Source organism: Oratosquilla oratoria, chromosome 10 (assembly GCF_046742065.1).
Source record: "Oratosquilla oratoria isolate Oo_2021 chromosome 10, ASM4674206v1, whole genome shotgun sequence".
In the NCBI taxonomy this organism is placed as follows: Eukaryota; Metazoa; Arthropoda; class Malacostraca; order Stomatopoda; family Squillidae; genus Oratosquilla; species Oratosquilla oratoria.
Window position 1 is genome coordinate 54,756,325 of NC_134786.1, and position 21,364 is coordinate 54,777,688.

General features: G+C 40.1%; 1 protein-coding gene across 23 annotated transcripts in view; it reads right to left on the bottom strand.

Moving 5' to 3' along the window:
- The window catches only part of LOC143029217 (dual specificity protein phosphatase MPK-4-like), a 36,577-nt gene that overhangs the window by 6,346 nt on the left and 8,867 nt on the right, over window positions 1-21,364 (bottom strand). For all 23 annotated transcript variants that reach the window (XR_012966805.1, XR_012966804.1, XR_012966806.1 and 20 more), the window contains 2 exons: window positions 7,910-8,006; window positions 3,145-3,231 (listed from right to left, as the gene is read on the bottom strand). Coding sequence is in view for 20 of the 23 variants with exons in the window: in XM_076191797.1 (XP_076047912.1) it covers window positions 3,145-3,231; window positions 7,910-8,006 (184 nt within the window). In the remaining 3 variants the exon portion in view is untranslated. The remainder of the gene's footprint in view (window positions 1-3,144; window positions 3,232-7,909; window positions 8,007-21,364) is intronic.

The following is a 21,364-nucleotide window of genomic DNA, read 5'->3' on the forward strand; positions in this document are numbered from 1 at the left end:
TGATGTTGTGATGCATGAGGTGAAATGGGCAGGGGGATGGGGGGGTGAGGTAGTATGTGTGAGCAAATTTTGATGCTGTCCGAAGGGATTTCTCCCCGTCTTCTCCTTTTATGCATGGGGGGTCGCCGATTTAATGAAGCGGCCTTGCTGTGGATGTGCTGTGTCTTGCGACACTGCTTCTGACCCACGGCAGTGGACAAGGTGCAGGGATGACCCGTCATCCAGGAGGTGCTAAGATAAGAGGGAGGGTGGAGGGGTGTGGAGTGTATTCAGGGATGGAATGAGTGGGAATGATTGTATGCCTTTTCCTTTTTGGCTACCTCCCTTGTAAGGGGGAAAAAGCCTTGGTATATGTATGTATGTAATCAACTGATTGTTGTCTCAAGTTTCACTAAGTAGAAATCTGCAGTTCCAGTGTCTAGCAACAGTCTTTGGAACTTCCCACAAAGAAACTCTGGACAACTGTCTGTGTTGGGACCATTTCTATAACACTGGCTGAAATTTGTAGGGAGAGGAGAGCAGCCACCATCTGTCAGCTCTCTTTGAGAAAGTAGAAAATAGAGCTGCAGTTGACAGAAAGAGATTTTGGACCCAGTCCAGAGATAGTGTCAGCCTCAGGGCTGTAACTCTCGATGGAGGAGACAGTGTTGACAGGTTTTTGATAATGGGCAGCTTCAACATCCTCCTCTCCCACCTAGAGGTGTAGCCCCAAGGGGCTAATAGCTGGGTTCAATACTGGGATCAAGATCTCTTAACCTCAAATGTATTTTCTCCAACTTTTCATTTAAGGAATGTTGACAATCAAGGACTATTCTCAGAAAGATCTATAAGGAGGGCTCAATGACTGTTGGCAGCCACTGTGGGGCTACACATTTCCAGTCAGTGAAACTCATGGAAACAATTATTATTATAATCCAGTTAATGTGTAATAATTTATTCAGCAAAGAAGAAACACAAAGAGCAAAGGTATTCAAATTCCCTAAACTGACTCATTTAATTCAATCAATCTATCTATATAACCTTACAAGGGAGGCAGCCAAGTCAATAGGCATGTAACCACTCCTACCCATTCCACTCCCATTCATCACCCTTTCCTTCCTTTCATCTTAGCTCCTCATGGATGATAATTCATCTCGGTATCCCGCCCACTGCCCTGGGTCAGAAGCAATGCAGCATGACACAATATATCCACAGCATGGCTCCTTCACTTAATTGTCACTTCTCCTTTCCTTGATCAAAGGACATTCCCCTCTTGCTCAAAGCCCCTTTCACCCCATATATCCATCTCATCCTTGGTCCCCTCAAGTTCACTCCATACCTCTGCTTTCCACACCTCTTATCCCAATACTATTTCATCAGTCCTATATATGCCATTTCCTTTTCCACCCCCGCACTCCTCCTCATCTCATTTCTCATTCTATCCAACCCTGTAACCCCTACCATACTTCTCAGACATTTCATCTCACACATTTAAACTTCTCTCTGCCTCTCATAAATTCCTCTTTGAATCCATTCTTAAATGCCTATCTCTCATGATATTTTTCAATCCTCTAAGACATTCACTTGCTTCTCTCAATCTACAATTTACCTGCACTTCTCTCTTTCCTACCACATGCAACCCCAAATACCTAAAACTATCCACTTCCTCCAACCTTTCTTCTTTAAGACTTACATCCAACTCTCCCATCCTCTCCTCTGTAAATCTCATCTTACTTTTATCCACAGTTACATTCAACTTTCTCCTATCGCATACCATCCCAAACTCCATCACTAACTGCCTTAATTCCCCCTCTAACCCAGCAATGAGTGCAGTGCTGTCAGCAAACAAAAACTGGCTCACCTCTCACTTTTCTCCATTTTCTTTAACTATCTCCACATGACATATCCCTGACGCAGTCCCACCTTTACCTCAAACCATTCACTCTCTTAATTTCCAATTCTAACATAAGCTTTACTACTCTCATAAAAACTCTTGATTGCCCTTAACAGCTTTCCCTCAATCCCATATATCTGCAAAACTTCCCACAGTGCCTTCCTGTCTACCCTGTCATAAGCCTTTTCCAAATTCATAAATGCCCAAAAATCATCCTTACCTTTTGCTAAAGCTTTCTCACACATCTGCCTTACCACAAATATCTGATCCATGCATCCCATACCTTTCCTAAACCTACACTGTTCCTCACCAATTACTCCCTCTATTCCTCTCCTCATCCTCTCAATTAAAACCCTTCCATAAGTCTTCCCAACTACACTTAACTAAATTATCCCTATAAAAACTACTACATTCACATTTGTCCCCCTTTCTCCTCATAAAAAAAAAAAACTATTGAGGCACTCCTCCAGTCCTTTGGCACTACCTTCCCATAGACACACATTATAACCTCACCAGCCAGCCTACTACTACTATATCTCCCTTCTTCAGACACTCTGCATGACACCCATCCATGTGCCTTACCTGTTCTCATTTTCAAAACTACTTGTACCTCAACTTTTCTTATTTCTCTTCCATTTTCCTCTCCCATAACTGTCATTTTTTTAACATCTACCACAGCTACCATCAATCCCTCCCTCACTTCCACATTCAACAGCTTTCTAAAAGACTATGCCCATCTTCCCCTTACTGCCTCTTCTCCCATTAACATCTGTCCATCTGTGCCTTTTACTTTTTCCTCTCTCCTTGACTCACCTCCCCTTCCTTTCTTAACTTCCTTCCAAAACATATTTTAATTACATTCACAGTGGGACTGCAAATTTCCAGTAAATGAAACTATTGGAAACAATTATTATCTTAATCCAGTCAATGTATGATAATTAATTCATTCAGCAGAAAGGAAATAAATATTAAAAGGATTCAAATTTCCTAGATTGACTCCTTTCATTTATTCACATACCATATATATTTTGTTCTGGCTAATGCCATGACTGAAGCAAATGAACTCACTCCTGAAGGAAGTAGTTGAGCTTGCTATAGATACAAAGATGGGAGGGATTATAAATGGGTTTTGGAAAGGCGTGAGATAGGTGAATGTTTTGACTCGGCTACCCCCCTTAAAAGGAGGAAAAGGTTATTGGGAATGTGCCCACCAAGAGATAAATAAAACACTCATAAAATACATTGTAGGAGAGTTCTTCTTTGTATCTCACCTCTGAAGGGCTTCATCCATGGTCCAACCATATTTCTTCATCATGTAACATATCACCAAAGTTGAACTGCGTGAAACGCCAAAAAAACTGAAAAAGAAAATTAAATCCATAATAATAATATAAATGCCATAAGCCTTATGACACAACTACAATATGAACAAATTCTAACACTAAAAGGATTCATCCAATCACTACTGATAAAATATTAGCAATTATGATTCAAACTTCTTGATGTAAGTGAAATGAAAAGAAAGGCAATGCCATTTTTATAGTATTAACTTCCTTATCACCATAGCATGCCCTTCGTTTTCTAAGGTAAATTCTCTACACTCTTTCTGTCTTCAAGTTTCAAAAATTAATTTGGAACTATGGTCTGAGCACTAAATACTGTTCCAAGTGCATTCCACATGTCAAATATCCAGTTTAAGAAGATTATCTTCAATTATTTTCTTGACATTTTTCTTAGTTCTGTTTTGTGTCCTTTTGCATAAGATTACTGTTCATTAGGTGTAGTTACTTTTGTTTAATGAATTTCCACTGCATAAATTATACGGTAATTAAGTCTTCCCGTTCACTTTTTCTTTTATAAATATTAGTCTCCCAGTCACTGTCCTCTCTTTACACAATAAACCATGCACATCCAGTACTCAGTGGATCTGCATGGTTGTACTGGTGTGCCTACACTAGTCACTACCCCACTGTATTGAATCAGTGTAGGACTGTTTCTATGTTACTGGCTCAAAGTTGTTTGGAGAGAAGAGCAGTCACCAGTTGTCAGCTCTCCATGTGTGGGAAGGTGTCGGGAATACAAGTTGATAGAGAGCGATATTGGGCAGGTCCATACCAAATGCCAGCCCCTAAGGGTTTTGAAAACAGACATCTTTGCTGTAATGCAGGTCTCCATCACTGGTCACTGCAAATATCTGTCACTGGTCCAAAAAACACCCCAACACAGTATAAGCCTAGCAGCAGACACCAATTGCCCAAGATGCAACCACCACACAGAAGACAAAGCACCTAATACTCCGATGTCCTCCATTCACTCCAGACAGCAACACAAAATCTCATCACTGAGTGACTTATGAGGTGAACTGGTGACCATGGCTGGCTCCCTGAGGGTTGTGGGTCTCCTGCAAGAAACCCAGTACAATAGTGATTGACTATTTGGTCCACTACACATAGATTTTCCTTTCCTTATCTTTTCTTTTACTTCATTATTTTAAGGGTCCCTAGTGTGGAGTTGTTGAACTTCCCCAATTCCTCTTCCATGAACTTGTTTGAGAAAAGGGATGGGGAATAAACATGTCTAGTCTGGCATCTCTTTTGTTGTTTTTCCACCCTCTGAGGCCATGGACCCAAAACTTGTTTAGGAAAACTGTTTGCTAATGATACCCTTTCCCCTTTACAAGAGGGTTGGCCAATGTGAAACATAATATATATATATATATATATATCTTCCCAACTGGCAATCAACCAGTGGAAAGCACCTGCAGTGGAGAAATTAATGCTCAGATCATAATTTGACAATTAATAAAATCATAAGATACATAAAATGTACATGAGAGAGAACAGGGTATGTCAACTCTACAAGACTATATATGAAAAAAAGCTAATGGGAGTTAACTCTACCAATCATAACATAACTCTACCAATCATAACAGACATTTTTTCTAGATGTCAGCATACCATACATATTTATTCTGCTGAAGGAGTGAACTTGGTTTGACAACAGGGTTAAACTATGTAATATAAATTTATGTTTTATCAGTCAGACTTTGATGGCAAAGAAACCTTATCAAGATATGACCTTTTAATTTCCTTATGATATATCACATGACATCTTTTAATCTTTTTTATTTCTGGCAACTATTCCCAGTTGTATTCCTTAGTTTCCAGTAGCAGAGCCTGTGTTAGGATTGGAAATGGAGAGAGCAACTGCTATGAGGTAAAGGTGGGGTTGCATTAGGACTATGTCATATCTTCATGGATATCCACTGTGTTCATGGACAGGGTGGTGCGGGAGGTAAATGAAAGGGTAATAGGCAGGAATTGGAGATGGTCAGAGATAGAGGAGAAAAGTGGGAGGTGAACCACATGTTGTTTGTGGATAACACTGCACTTATGGCAGGGTCAGAAGAGGGATTAAGGCAATTAGTGACTGATTTTGGGAAGGTATGGGATAGAAGAAAGTTGAAGATAATGTGGATAAAAGTAAGGTAACAAGATGCACAAATGGAGAGGAGGGCAGCGAGTTGGAAATAAGTCTCAAAGGAGAGAGGCTGGAGGAAGTGGACAGTTTTAAGTGTTTGGGTTCACACAAGGCAGGAAATGGAGGAGTTGGGGTAGAGATAAACTGTAGATTGAGAGAAGCAAGTAAATGTCTTGGGAGACTGAAAAGTGTCATGAGAAATAGGTATCTGGGAATGGATGCAGAGATTATATGAAGGGGTGATCATGCCTACAACATTGTATGGGGGACTTGGAATTTAAGAGAGGTAGAAAGGAGAAATTTAAACATGTTTGAGATGAATATGTCCGAGAAGTATGGTAAGGGTTATAAGGTTGGATAGAGTGAGAAACAAGGTGTGGAGAAGAGCAGGGGTGGAATAGGAGATGGCTGATAAGGCTGATGAAATAGTATTGGGATGGTTTGGACACAGAAAGAATTAGTGAAGAAAGATTAGTAAAAGAGATGTGGAAAGCAGAAGTGGATGGACTGAACTTGAAGGGACAAACAAGGATGAAAGGGATAGATGGGGTGAAAAGGGCTTTGAACAAGATGGGAATGTTTGTTGAGCAAAAGGTGAGGAGGCAGGGGATAGGGGTGAGTGGAGGATGGTTGTGTGTGGATATTTTGACACAGCCCAAAGGGATTTCTCCCAGTCTTCTCTATTTTCCACATGAGGGGACAGTGAGGGAGTGTTGCCATATAAGTGAAACATTCCTTCTGTGGATGTGCTGTATCTTGCTGCATTGCTTCCAATCCAAGCAGACAAAGATGACCCTTCATCCACAAGGAACTAAGTTAAGAAGGAAACAAGGGTGGTGAATGGGAGTGGGAGCATGCCTTTGAGCTGGCTACCTCCTTTATAAGAGGGAAGAATCCTTTGGTATACAGATAGATAGCTTTTCAGTTGACAAAGTGACCCTAGCCTAACTGAAGTTTAAATCTGTGCCTGAAGAAATGTCCTGAATTGTTTCAGGCTACTTAAACCTCCTCAGCACTGATATAATCTACTAACCTTCTCACTAACCTCAGATGATTCAGTTCAGAAAAGGGATGAACCCCAGATTAACGAGGTACTATCTCAACCCCTCTAATCAGACTTACATACTTCATAAACTTGTTCTGGTCAATGTCTATCTATATACCAAAACAATTCTTCCCCCTCTCAAGGGAGGCAGCCAGCCAAGCCATGCACCCACCTTCTACCCATTTCTTTCCCTTTTTAAAAAAATCTCTTAGCTCCTTGTGGATGAAAGGCCATCCCTTTCCTCCACCCATTGCCTGTGTCAAAAACAATGCAACAAGTCAGCACATCCACAGCAACCCCTCAAAGCCAAAGCTGGATTACACCCATCTCTTCATTTATATGGCAACACTCCCTTTACATCCTCTTATGAGTAAATAAGCCATGTCAGTTTATCACCCATTCACAACCATCCTTCTCAATACATTCCCCCTTTACCCAAAGCACCATTCACCCCATCTATCCATCCATCCCATTTTCGGTCTTCCTCTCAAGTTCATTCCATCCACTCTCTGCCTTCCATACTCTTTCTACTTATCTTTCTTGATTCATTCTTTCTATGTCTCCAAATCATCCCAGCATTCTTTCATCTACCCTAACTGCCAGCTTCCTTTTCACCCCTGCTTTCCTACTCACCTTATTTCTCTCTATATCCATTCTTGTAACCACCACCTCCTCAGACACTTCATCTCAGCACATTTAATTTGTTCCTTCTTCCACCCTTACATTTCAAGTCTCTGCACCATAGTGTTGTGTGCACAATCACCTCTTCATACAGTCTTCGCTTTGCCTCCATCCCTAGATACTTATTTCTTAAGATACTTTTCATTCCTCTAAGACATTTATTAGCTTCCCTCACTCTACAGTTTGCCTCCACCCCAACTCCATTCCCAGCTGCATGTGTCCTTAAATACTTAAATCCATCCACTTCCAATGGCCTCTCTCTAACCAATTGCCTTCCTCAACCCTTGTACATCTCATCAACTTACTTTTACCCACATTTACTTTCAATTTCCTCCTATCACATTCCTTCCCATACTCCATCACTAACTGCCTTAGACCCTCTTGACTCAGCCACAAACTTAGTGTCATCAGTGAACAACAACTGGCTTATCTCCCTCCACTTTCATTAATCATCTCCAATCACTAGCCCATCAATCTCACATTTATCTCCCATACTACCCTATCCATGTACACATTGAATAGCCATGATTACATAAGACAACCCTGTTGCAACCCCACATTCACCTCAAACCTGGGTGATGTATACATACATACATATACCAAGGCTTTTTCCCCCTTACAAGGGAGGTAGCCAAAAAGGAAAAGGCATAAAATCATTCCCACCCATTCCATCCCTGAATACACTCCACATCCCTGAATGAAATGTTAAATTCTATCTATTAAATACATTTGAACATTAAATGACAATTGCAGTACTAACATCTATGACTACGTAAAACAACATGCATAAACATCAATATATCCTTTTTTAAAAGTACACTACAACATACCAGTGCACATAGACACAGCCTTTGTTTTGTCCATCAGCAATGAATTCTGCTGCTTCATCAAACTTGCTAAGCAGGTCCCGGTCAGCCATGTCATCAACTACAAACGTGAACAGCAATGTGGGTAATAATATGAATGATGTGCGTGTGTGTGTGTGTAGTATTTTACCTGGTTGTATTTTACGGGATGAGAGCTATGCTCGTAGTGACCCACTTTTGTATCTCTCTGCATTCAGTTTATTCTTAAAATCGTGTATAGTTTTGGCACTCACTGTTTCTCCGTTCAGTTTGTTCCAGACATCAATCACTCTATGTGGGAAGCTATTCTTTTTCAGGTCTCCTCTATAAGTGTTCTTCTTTAGTTTCTTTTCGTGTCCTCTTGTTTCTCTTCTGTCCCATTTTAATAAGTCATCTCTATCGAGGATTTCCATCCCTTTCATAATTCTGTAAATGGTCAGTAAATCACCTCTTTCTCTTCTCTGTTCCAGTGTTGACAGATGTAGTTTCTCCAATCTTTGTTCATATGTCAGATTTGCCAGTGTAGGTGCCTTTTTTGTCACTGCTCTTTGGATTCTTTCTAATTTTCTTTTGTTCTTTGTGCTGGGTGCCCACAATGTTAGGGCATATTCTAGTTTAGGTCTTATCAGTGTAACCACTATTTTTTTAACCATCTCCTCATCTATGTAGTCGAAGGCCACTTTCATTGATCTTAGTAAGTTAAAAGTCTCTCCAAATAATTTGTTGACGTGTTTGTCAGGTGTCAAGTCGCTTGAGATGATTACTCCCAGGTCCCTTTCTGAATTTACTTTTTTGACTTCTTTGTTTCCAATTTTGTATTGACCTGATACTCTATTTTTGCTTTTTCCAAATTCTATTATGCTACATTTCTTGATGTTGAAGCTCATCTCACATTTTTTACTCCATTCCCATATTTTGTCTAGGTCTTCTTGTAGCGATCTACAATCTTCTTACGTTTTTACTCTCTTGAGTAATTTGGCATCATCAGCAAAGAAGTTCATGTAACAATTTACTCCCTCATCCATATCATTTATATATATGGCAAACATAAAAGGAGCCAATTCAGAGCCTTGCAGGATGCCACTCTTCACATCTTCACAGTTCGAATTTTTGTCTCTAAGTACCTCTCTCATTTTTCTTCCAATTAAGAAGTCTTTCATCCATTCTAGCAGCTGACCCTGTATTCCTCCTATTATTTCAATTTTTCTTATTAATTTTTTATGTGGTACCTTATTGAACACCTGCAAATCCAAGATGCAACTACCCAGCCGTCTCTTTCTTGTACTATCTCAATTAATCTTGAGTAAAAGCAAATTAGGTTTGTGGTACAAGATCTCTCACTTCTAAAGCCAAATTGTTTAGGGTTTATTATTTTATTTTTTTCCAAGCGTTTGGTCCATTAGTTTCTGATGACTTTTTCACTTATTTTTGCTACTGTGCTTGTAAGGAATACCGGTCTGAAATTTTGTAGGATCTTCCCTATTTCCTCCTTTGTATACTGGTACTGTTTGCATCTTTCCAATCTTGCGGTACCTTTCCTTCTTTGAGTGAGGAGTCTTTTATCTTGTATAGTTTGTCTATCAGTTCTTCTGTACACTCTTTCAGTATCCAATTTGCAATTCCATCTGGTCCATGCAATTTCCTGATATCTAGTTTTTTTATTTGATATCTAAGGTGATAAGTAAGGTGATGAGATGTACAAGGGGTGAAAGTGGCAGTAGACTGGAAGTGAACATTAAGGGAGAGCGACTGGAGGAAGTGGATAGTTTTAGATACTTGGGTGCAAGTGTAGCAGGAAAAGGTGGAGTGAAGGTGGAGGTAGAATGTAGATTGAGAGAAGCGAGTAAATGCCTTGGTGGTTTAAAGAGTGTAATGAGGAATAGACATTTGGGAATGGATGCGAAGAGGAGACTGTATGAAGGAGTGATTGTGCCAACAGCACTGTATGGGGCAGAAACGTGGAATATAAGAGAAGAAGAGAGAAGGAGTTTGAATGTGTTTGAGATGAGGTGTCTGAGAAGTATGGTGGGGGTTACTAGGCAGGATAGAGTGAGAAATGAGGAGGTGAGGAGGAGAACAGGGGTGAAAAAGGATTTGGGAGATAGGGTTGATGAAAGAATATTAGGATGGTTTGGACACATGGAAAGAATGAGTGAAGAAAGACTAGTAAAAGAGGTATGGAAGGCAGATGTGGAGGGAGTGAACATGAGGGGACGTCCTAGGATGAGGTGGATGGATGGGGTGAAGGGGGCTTTGGGGAAGAGGGGAATGTCTGTTGAGGAAGGAAGGGAGAGGACGGAAGACAGAGGTGAGTGGAGAATGGTTGTATATGGATGATGTTGTGACTGCATGAGGAGGAATAGGCGGGGGGGGTGGGGGCCGGGGTAGTATGTGTGAGTAAATTTTGACGCAGCCCGAAGGGATTTCTCCCCGTCCTCGCCTTATATGCAGAGGGGGACGGAGAGGGGGGGTCGCCGATTAAATGAAGCGGCCTCGCTGTGGATGTACTGTGTCTTGCGACACTGCTTCTGACCCAGGGCGGTGGGCAGGGTGCAGGGATGACCCGTCATCCAGGAGGTGCTCAGATGAGAGGAAGGGTGGGAGAGGTGTGGAGTGTATCTAGGGATGAAATGGGTGGGAGTGTTTTTATGCCTTTCCCTTTTTGGCTACCTCCCTTGGAAGGGGGAAAAAGCCTTGGTATATGTATGTATGTATCTTATTTCTTTTTCTTTTTGTGTTACCTTTATTTCTTTCATTTTGGGTGATCTTTCTTGTTTTCTATCTTCCCAAAATTATGAGCTCTCAATTGTAAAAACTGACCTAAAATGTCTGATCATGACTTCTGCCATTTCTGTATCATCTATATATTCTTTATTTCCTTCACGCAATTTCACTATTTTGTGTTTATCCTTTAGTTTTTCATTTATATATCTGTAAAAGAGTTTGGGTTAATCCTTACATTTGGCTATAATATCTTTTTCATAATTTCTTTTTTCTTTCCTGCATATATTCACATATTCATTCCTAAGTTTGCCATTGTTTACCATCCAGGAGGTGCTAAGATAAGAGGGAGGGTGGAGGGGTGTGGAGTGTATTCAGGGATGGAATGGGTGGGAATGATTTTATGCCTTTTCCTTTTTGGCTACCTCCCTTGTAAGGGGAAAAAAGCCTTGGTATATATATATGTATGTATGTATGCCATTTGGTTTTTTTTTTTTTTTTTTTTTCCATCTTTTGCAGGCTTTGTCTCTTCTGCCTCTAGCCTCGCTGCACCTTTTGTTATACCAACACTTTATATCTCTTTTTGTTTCTTTTTTGGTACATATTTTTCAATTCCTTCCTTGCACTTTTCTTTGAATATGTTCCATTTGTCTTCCATCTTTGTTTCCTCTTTGGAAAATTTGTCCCAATTAGTGTTTTGGAATTTTTTTCTTAGTTTTTCAAAATCCGTTTTGTTGTACATTAATCTTCCTTCTCTCTGCTTATCGTTTCTACCTACATTGTTCTGTTCTTTTAATTCAAACTATTAGTATATGGTCACTCTTTCCAATTGGTGTTTTGTACTTCATTACTGTATGTTCACAATATCTGATTCAGAAGTTAATATAAAGTCTAGTTTCGACGGTTCCTCATTGTTTCTATATTTAGTATTTTCCTTAACCCATTGAGTTAGGGTGTCTTTTATGGTCATATCTAGTAGGATGTTACTCTAATGATCTTCTCCATTTACTATCATTTCTTCCCAGATTATATCCTTTGCATCAAAATCACCCATGATTACTGTTTCCATCCTCTTATAGTAACTTATTTAGTATATTCATTGTGTCTTCCAATAATTTAGAATGTTCACTATCCGACCAAGCCTGTGTTTTTGGTGGTACATACACTACAACAAATTTTCTGCATTTCATCCTTTTGTTTACAATTTTTATCATAATTAATTCTACATTGCCTTGGCTCTCATTTATCTTTGTCACATTTAGACACTTTTTGGTCAATATTATGACACCTCTTTCCTGCTTTTCTGTTCTATTTTTCACCCAGTGGTTATATAGACCTTGTCCCACTGTGCTTGTTGGTATTTCCTTTCAGTTTTGTCTCCACAATTCCCATGATGTCAGGTTTTCCATTTCTAGATAGTCATTTAATTGATTCCAGAGATCATGCCATCGATATTTGTGTATGCCACCTTTAATTTCACATTATCTTTCCTTTTTTAGTTTAAGTTTCCATTTTTTGATGCACCATTTTTTCAGTCTCAAGTCCAGCACTCTCCAAAAAAAAAATAACTTTTTTCCGACTCTGTTCTTTTCTCATTTCTGTCACTGGCTTCAATTCTGAGAGCTTTGTTTTCCTTTTTTTCCTCATCACTCATTTCCTTTTGTATCCATATATGTTTGAATTTCTCGCTGTTTGCCAATTTAATTGCTTTTGTTAATATCTCCTCTGCTATCATTTGAGTTCTTAGTTTTATTTTCAGCAGTCTATGTTGTTTTTCTTTTGAATGTTTGCTTATTCTGTGGATTTCATTGATTTCTTTATCGAGATTTTGTCCTTCATCCTGTATTTCTTTCAAAATTCCTTGGTTATTTCCTTCTCCTCCTTTTCTCTCTGGTATCTATACATATCATGTTTTCCCTGGATACCATGGACCACAATGCACTTACCTTTGTCAACTGTATCTCTCACCCAATTTTCCTTTTCTTTAATCTCTTTTATGACCGTTTCTTTTGTATTTTCCTCAATCTGTTTTTGTACTATTTCACTAAAGAATATTTTTTTTTATTTTCCTGTTCTTGTTTCCATTGATTTTTTTATTCCAGTGAGGTTTATTTCTTTGATTGACTCTTCCAACTTTCTGGTCACTGCTTGTAATTATTCTTTGACCTCAATTCTTCATTTTTATTTTTGTCCTAATTTTTCATGCTTTCATTTTCTCTTTATAGGATTTCAATTTCACTCTTTAGGTCACCTAATTCTTTGATCATTTGCTCATTACTCTTTTGCAATGTAATCAATTCTCTAAGAACCGCTTGATAATCCAATTCTAAGTTTATGATTTCTTCCATTAAATCATTTACTTCGTGATTCCTTAATGCATTACTATATCTAATATCTCTATCTATGTCTAAGCTTTTGCCTATTTTGCCTGGGTTTCTTTGAAACCCTGAAAAACTTTTATTTTCCCACCTTTGATTTTTCCTTGGTGTGTCTATGAGACAGTGTCTTTTAGGGATTAAACCTCTCAGGCTTTCCACTATACTTACCTCTAGTCCTTTCTTTGTTGGTTCATTTGTTATTCTTTTTTCTTTCTCTTTCTCCATTATGCCAAAACTATATCCACTTCAAGAACTGGAATACTTAACGGTCACTTCGAGTACCATAGCCTACTCATCACGTACAATAACAACAATAGGTGTGTATGTGTATTTATGTAGATTGCTGATGTATGTATAAAATAATTCTGTGTGTAAACTAGGTATTTAGCATTACAGTTATTTTCAGAATATCATATCATCCATACACCAGTGGCATGGGGTGAAGAACATCACCACTGTGTTTCTATGTGTGTTACAAAAAGCAGCTAAGGCAGAGTGAGGGGATTGCAGATTTCCCTTTCTGTACATTTTCTCACACAGAGTCACAGCATGCTTTGCCTTGGCCACCCCTTGTATAAAAGAGAAAAGGCCACTAGCAGACACACATATATCATCCAACACCCATTATCTTCTACTCCAATATGCCCTGAGTGTACACCGCATCTGCCAGAAGTAAATTTTATCAATCTACTACTGGTTCCCCAAAATCTAAATTCCAACAGGGGAAATATACAAACAATCCAAAATAAAGCTTTATAAGAACAATAACTGACTGCACCATAACAACACTCACCATCCACTACATGCTGAGACCAAAATAATATCTATAGAACAACAAATGAGCATTATAGGAACACCAATGCTCCCAAGTCTCCACACCCATCACACCACTTTGTTGTAACTATTCAGTATTTACTGTTTACATTTGTGAAAAGTGATGATGGAATAGCCTTTTTTGAAGTTAAGTTGGTGGGTGAATGGCATATGCAACTTATTTCTTTCTAGGACTATTTTCTACATTAACCCCTCCATACGATGATGCCTACGTAGACGTCAGAAGGAGTAAGTGGGCATATGAGGATGCCAGCATTGGTGTCTTGATTATACTTATTTTATAGTTGTAGCTGAGCAACCCCCATATTCTGTGAACTGACTTGATCATATTTTCTATTGTTATTAATATTCAGAATGAAAGAGAACAAGTAATACAGCTGTAACTTTATATTTCATAATGCGAGTATTGCAGTGCATCATTGAATCATCATACATCTGGTAGTTGATGCTGCCTGTGAGAATCTCACTCATATTGAAGAGGTTAATTTTGAGAGGAAGAGAAAAATAAAATGGGTCTGTACGACATTGGTAGCTCTTGTGATTTATCTAGATTTTGTATGGGAATTACATGTGTTCTTTACCTCTGGCCAAGCAGGTTAGGGTGTTGTTACTTGCAGCAAAGGTCAAGGGGATTGTTCTTCAAACCGTGCCACTGGCAGATTTGAAAGAAGGGCATGGTTCATTAAATTCCATGCTACAAAGTCCTCTGTATGGGGCACCGACCAAGCTCCCCAATAGGGGTGAATTTGTGACATTAAACCATATCTTCACCATACCAGTGGTATTTTGTTATATCTCTTGAATAACTTCAAAATTGTTCAGTCCTAATATGGCCTCTAGGCCTAAGTGTTGTGGACAGTATTTTGATATTTTGTTTTGTCCCTCTATATGTAAGTTCTACACACACACACACACACATATATATATATATATATATATATATATATATATATATATATATATATATATATATATATATATATACATATATATATATATATATATATATATATGTTTCCAGATGACCTATTCTCTCTTTCTTGGTGGATGGTGCGTTGGTTACTATGTCTAGTTTTACCTTATGTGCACTCTTCATTATCCCTTGGATTTCCAGTTTTGTAAGTTTCTATCTAACTTTTGAAAATGGTTGATTAGAATGAAGCACTGTGCCTCATCTGATGATATTTTATTTTGGATTAATGTTGTGGTTTCATGTGTGGGTTGTGGGCTCATATCTATTTTCTTAACTGTACTCCACATTTGTTTATAGATTGTTTTATCACCTATGGTTTTTGTGTACATTCTCTTTTTTCCTCTCTCTCTATCTCTATCTTTTTATCTGAGCTTTCTTTGTTTAATAATTTTAATTATTCCCTTTATTGCTCTGTTCAGTTTTGGTTTAGTCTTATAATTATTTTTTTCTATTATGGAGGTAATCTACAATGTTGAAATTTTTTGCAGCCCTTGGAGTTGTCTATGAATGAGAAGTGATCACGGCAAAGTTCTGTTAATATTTTCTTCTGTATTTTGTGTATTCTAGTCATTTTGCTATGTTAATATATTTTTTTTCTTCTCTATATAATAGCTTTTTTTAGTCAGTAAGTTCTATGGTTTCTTGTTGAAAAGATGAGGTGCTGGTAGTTTTGAAAATGATACATACATACATCAAAGGGTTTTTCCTCTGTACAAGGGAAGTAGCCAAAAAAACAAAGGCATAAAAACCACTTCCAACCATTCCATACTCCACTCCCCTCCACCCTCTTATCTTGGCACCCTCTTCCCTCCCTCTTATCTTGGCACCTCCTGGATGACAGGTCATCCTTGCATCTTGCCCACTGCCCTGGGTCAGAAGCAGTGTCACAAGACACAGCATATCCACAGCAAGGCCACTTCATGCAGAAAAGGAGAAGACGGGGAGAAATCCCTTTGTGCTGTGTCAATTTATTTCTCACACATACTCCCTCCCCCCCATCCCCCATCCACTCCACCTCATGCATCACAACATCATCCATACACAACCTTTCTCCATTCACCCCTATCTTGTCCTCTCCTGTCCTTCCTCAACAGACATTTCCCTCTTTCCCAATGCCCCTTTTACCCCATCCATCCATCTCATCCTAGGCAGACCCCTCATGTTCACTCCTTCCACCTCTGCCTTCCACACTTCTTTGACCAGTCTTTCTTCACTCATTCTTTCCATGTGTCCAAACCATCCCAATACTCTTTCATCAACCCTATCTCTCAACTCCCTTTTCATCCCCATTCTCCTGCTTGTTTTTCACTCTATCCAGCCTAGTAACCCTTATCATACTTCTCAGGCACCTCATCTCAAACACATTCAAACTCCTCCTATCTTTCTCTTTTATGTTCCATGGTTCTACCCCATACAGTGCTGTCAGCACAATCACTCCTTGTTGTTGTTGTTGTTGTTGTTGTCGTTCCCTAGACTGTCTGTCCGAGCAGTCCCGTCTCCCCAAGGAAGGCCACAGCCGAAACTGGGTTTTCCCACAAATCCTTTATAGAGTGTATGTTGTGTTGTTTGCGTGCATGATTGTGTATAATGCAGTCTTCCATTATGTGTTGTATGGTATGGGGTGAAGTGTTACATCCTGGGCAGCTGTTCACAACACGGTCGTCCAGCCTCTTCTGGTAGCTTAGAAGTGCTGGGTGGTGACCGCATCGCAGTCTGGCCAAGTGGACTCTGTCCTTACGTGGGAGAGAGGATTCAGAAGGGTGGATATCAGGGGGTCTGGCATGTAGCAGTGTGTTGTCTTTCAGTGTGTTAATGGAGCGGTGAGTGATATGATTATGAATATGTTTCCGGAGGCTGGTATTTGGTGGTTGTGGAGGAAGAGAAGAGAGTATCTGTGTGTAATAAAGGTCTATGGGTGTAGTTTTAATGTTTCTTGGTGTGTGTGGGTGTTCTGCTATGTAGTGTAGCGGGTGTGATGTGTTTGTGGTGGCTGCAGCAAGTGTTTGTGTGCCTCTCATGTCGAGGTGGTCCTTGACTTTGAGGACTTTTGTTTCATGGTGTAAATGGTCTGTAGGTGATGTATTTGTGCAGCCTGTAATTGTTTTTAGGGCTTTGTTTTGTATGATTTGAAGGGTGTTGTGGTGTGACTCACTGAGATTAGGAGCCCATGCAGGACTCGCATAATTCATCACTGAGCGTATGCATTGTTTGTATATTGTTATATTAGTTTCTTTGTTTTGTCCAAATGTTGTTCCAGTGATTGACTTGAGTGCGTTAAGTCTAGGTGTGCATTTGTTTTTTATGTTTGTGAGGTGTTGTTTGAAAGACATGGATGTATCGTATGTTACACCAAGAATTTTCGGTGTGTTTGTGTGTGGTATTAGAGTGTTGTTGATGTAGAGATGAGGTATGTATTTGTGTTCTTTTGTCCAGTTGGTGAGAAGTGTTGCTGTAGATTTGGTTGGAGCTATTTTGAGTCTGTTTGTGATGAACCATGTGTTGAGTGTGTCAAGGTAAGGCTGGATTATTTCTGCAGCTTTGTCTGTGTTACGATGTGTGCATGTGATTGTTATGTCGTCTGCGTAGGAAGAGATTTGTATTTCTGAGGTGTCTGGCGTGGGTAAGTCATGCATGTATAGATTAAATAATGTGGGGGATAGAACTGAGCCCTGTGGTACTCCGTTCTTAATGTTTCTGATGTGCGATGATTGGCCATTATATGACACATGAGCATTCCTGCCCGCCAGATAATTGGCCAGCCATCTTTTGGTGTTATTGTGCATGTCTGTGTTATATATTTTATTTGTTAGGTTGTGGCGGGGGATAGCATCAAAAGCTTTACTAATGTCCAATGTTATAAGAAGTGTTCTGTGGTGGGGCCTATCTGAATTGATGCCATCTAAAATTCTTTGTGTGAGGTTTGTCAGAAGAGTGTTTGTGGAGTGTAGTGGCCTAAAACCGTGTTGTGAGTCAGCAAGGGGAATATATGGTGTGACAAGTTTAAGTATTAGGCGTTCAATGACTTTAGAGGGGGTGCAGAGAAGTGTGATTGGGCGGTGCGATGTTGGGATTGTTGGGTCTTTGTTCGGTTTTGGAATGGTGATTATTTTACCATGCTTCCAGATGTCGGGTATAGTGTTGTGTGAATAGCTGTAGTTTGCAATGTTTGTGAGTGCGTGTATACCTTGTGGTCCAATGTGTTTTAGGTGGATGTTGCTTATGTTATCAGGGCCACAGGCAGATGAGTGCTTGAGACTATGCATTATGAGTTTTGTCTGACTGTCTATGAAGGGTGTATAGTCTGAGTCTGTGGGAAAGTCTTTCTTACGTCGAATGGTGCGTCGGTCGTCAGGGTGAGATGTAAGATGGCTCGTCTGCGCGAAATGACGTATGAGTGCGTTTGCTTGTTGTCTGTTTGAGGGTAGATTATCTGTTGTTGTGATTATTGCTGCGTGAGAGCGTGTAGTGTTAGTGTTGGATAGTGTGATGCTGTTGAGTGTTTTGTACAATTTGCTGGTGTTTGTTTTGTGATCAAGTGTATTGATAAAGTTTTGCCAATTTTGTGTTTTTTGTTCATGTATTTTATTGGCAATCACAGTGTTTAGTGTTTGTATTTGGTCTGCTATGTTTTGAGGGATAGGTGTGGGGGTATCGTGTTTAAGTGTGTCACGTTGTCTGATGAGGCCTTGGATTTCTGGTGTGAAGTTGGGGTTGTGTGATTTTCTGTTGCCTCTAGGGATGTATCTCTTGTCTGCGTTTTGTATGATTGTATTAAAAGCGTGCACAGCATTGTTTATGTTTGTGATTGGTGTACTGTTAAGTGTTTCAAAATGTTGTTCTGTCTCTTCATTAAAGGCTTCCCAGTTAGCTCTCTTGTAATTGGTGTAAGTGTGTCTGTGGCCAGCTGGGGTGCATCTTGTTTTGGTGGTGATGATGATTGGAAGGTGGTCAGAACCAAGGGCTCCGACCACTCTCCATGATGTTGTTGGGGTTAGGCAGGGGGAGCAAAAGGTGATATCAGGAGAGGAGGGAGTGTAGAGGGCTTGGTATGGGATATGTGTATGATTATGCGTGTTGTTCATGATAGTCAATGAGTCGAATTGAGTCTGTATATCAAGCCCTCTGTCTGTGTCAGGGTTGTCGACAAACCAGGCAGACGACTTGGCGTTGAAGTCACCACCCATGATCAGGTTGGGGATTGAGGTTAGTTGGCTGAGTTGAGGTCTGAAGGTGTTTGGAACTGTGGGGGATGATTGGGGGGGAATGTACATGTTAACTATTGTTAGTGTTGAATTGTTGCCTGTGTGGATACGAATGGATTGGGTTTCAGTTGTGTTATCTGTGGTAGGGAGGAGAATTTTGGTTGTGGCACTTGTGTCCACAAAACAGATGGAATGGTGGATCAGGGTGATGAGTCCACCGCCATTGCCGTCAGTCCGGTCTTGTCTGATGGTGGTGTAATTATGAAATGATGGTGTTTTGTGTGAGTGTCTTAATTTTGTTTCTTGTAGAATTGCAATGTGTATGTTGTGTTGTTTGAGAAAGTGTTCAAGTTCATGTTTTTTAGTGTTAATTCCGTCAATGTTGTGTTGTAATATGTTGATGTTGTGTGTTTTGTATGTGTTGTATGTTGCCGTTTGGGGTTGAGGTTGGGGTGGTAGTGGGGAAGGTGTAGGATCTGGGTCAGAGGGGGGGAAAGGAGAGATCGGGGACAAAGGAAGGGGAGTACTAATCGGGGGTAAGGGCAAAGGGAAATTGGGAGTGGGTAAGGGTGTTGGCTGTGGTTGGGGAGGTGGGATTGGGGTTACTGGAGGGCAGGTAGAACATGTCCAAGTGTTTGTGTATTGGTTTGTGTCAGCAAGTGTTGTACAAGTGAGGTGGGCCCAGTTTTTGCACATATTGCACTGAACTGAGCCCTTTGTCTGTCTGCTCGAAGTAATGGGTTTAGAGCATGTTGGGCATGTGTATTTTGTGGTGGGCCCAGGATTGTTCTCTACATCTCCGGCTAAAAGTAGAAGAAGAGGGGTGATCGCCGGAAAATGACCCCTCAGTGCAGAAAAAACGTAACATTGTGTGTTGGAAAAAAAAGGATTGTGGTACTCCCCCAGGTATGCGTAGCTCCTCCTCGGGGATCGGTGCCATCTGCGTAGAGCTGATGGCCAGGGGTAGTTGCTGCTGTTTGGCCCCCAACTCTTGGGGTTGGGGGGTGGTCCCACGACGTAGACGTTGCAGCTCCAGGACTACAATCACTCCTTCATACAATCTCTTCTTAGCATCCATTCCCAAATGTCTATTTCTCATTACACTTTTTAATCCACCATGGGATTTACTCGCTTCTTTCAACCTATATTCTACCTCCACTTCCACTTCTCCCTTTCCCACCACATTTGCAACCAAGCATCTAAACTATCCACTTCCTCCAGTCTCTCTCCCTTAATACTTACTTCCAGTCTGCTGCCATTTTCTCCCCTTGTACATCTCATCACCTTACTTTTATCCACATTTATCTTCAACTTCCTTCTTTCATACACCTTCCCAAACTCTGTCACTAACTTCCTCAATCCCTCCTCTGATCCTGCTACAAGTGCAGTGTCGTCAGCAAACAACAACTGGCTTATCTCCCACTTTTCTCCATTTTCTTTAACCATCTCCAATCCCTGACCCACCACCCTTGCATTTACCTCTTGCACCACACCATCCATGTATAAATTGAACAGCCAAGGCGACATAACACATCCTTGACAAAGTCCCACCATTACCTCAAACAACTCACTCTCTCCATTTCTAATCCTAATACACACTCTACTACTCTTATAAAAACTTTTGACTGCTCTTAACAGCTTTCCTCCTATCCCATATATCTGGAATATCTCCACAGTGTCTTTCTGTTTACCCTGTCATAAGCCTTTTCCAGATCCATAAAACCCTAAAAAACATCCTTATCTTTTCCTATAGCATTCTCATATACAGTATCTGTCTTACCACAAAAAATCTGATTTACACAACCTCTACCTGTCCTAAGCCCAGACTGTTCCTCAATAATTACTCCCTCTGTTCCTCTCCTAATCCTCTCAATCAAGACCCTCCCATAAGCCTTCCCAACTATACTTAACAAGCTGATCCCTCTGAAACTACTACACTCACACTTGTCCCCTTTTCCCTTGTAAAGTGGAATTATACAGGCACTCCTCCAGTCCTTTGGCACTCTACCCTCTCTTAAACAAATATTAAATAACCTCACCAGCCAGTCTACCATCACTATACCTCCTTTTTTCAGACATTCTGCATGGCATCCATCCAATCCAGGTGCCTTACTGGCTCTCATAATCTTTACAACTTCCTTCACTTCATCTTTCTTTATTTCTCCTCCATTTTCCTCACTCATCACAGTCATTTTCTTAGTGCTTCTCACTGCAACTACCTTTCCCTCCCTATCCTCCTTCATATTTAGCAACTCCCTAAAATACTCTGCCCATCTTCCTCTTACTGCCTTCTCTTCCATTATCATCTCTCCATCTGCACCTTTTACCTTTT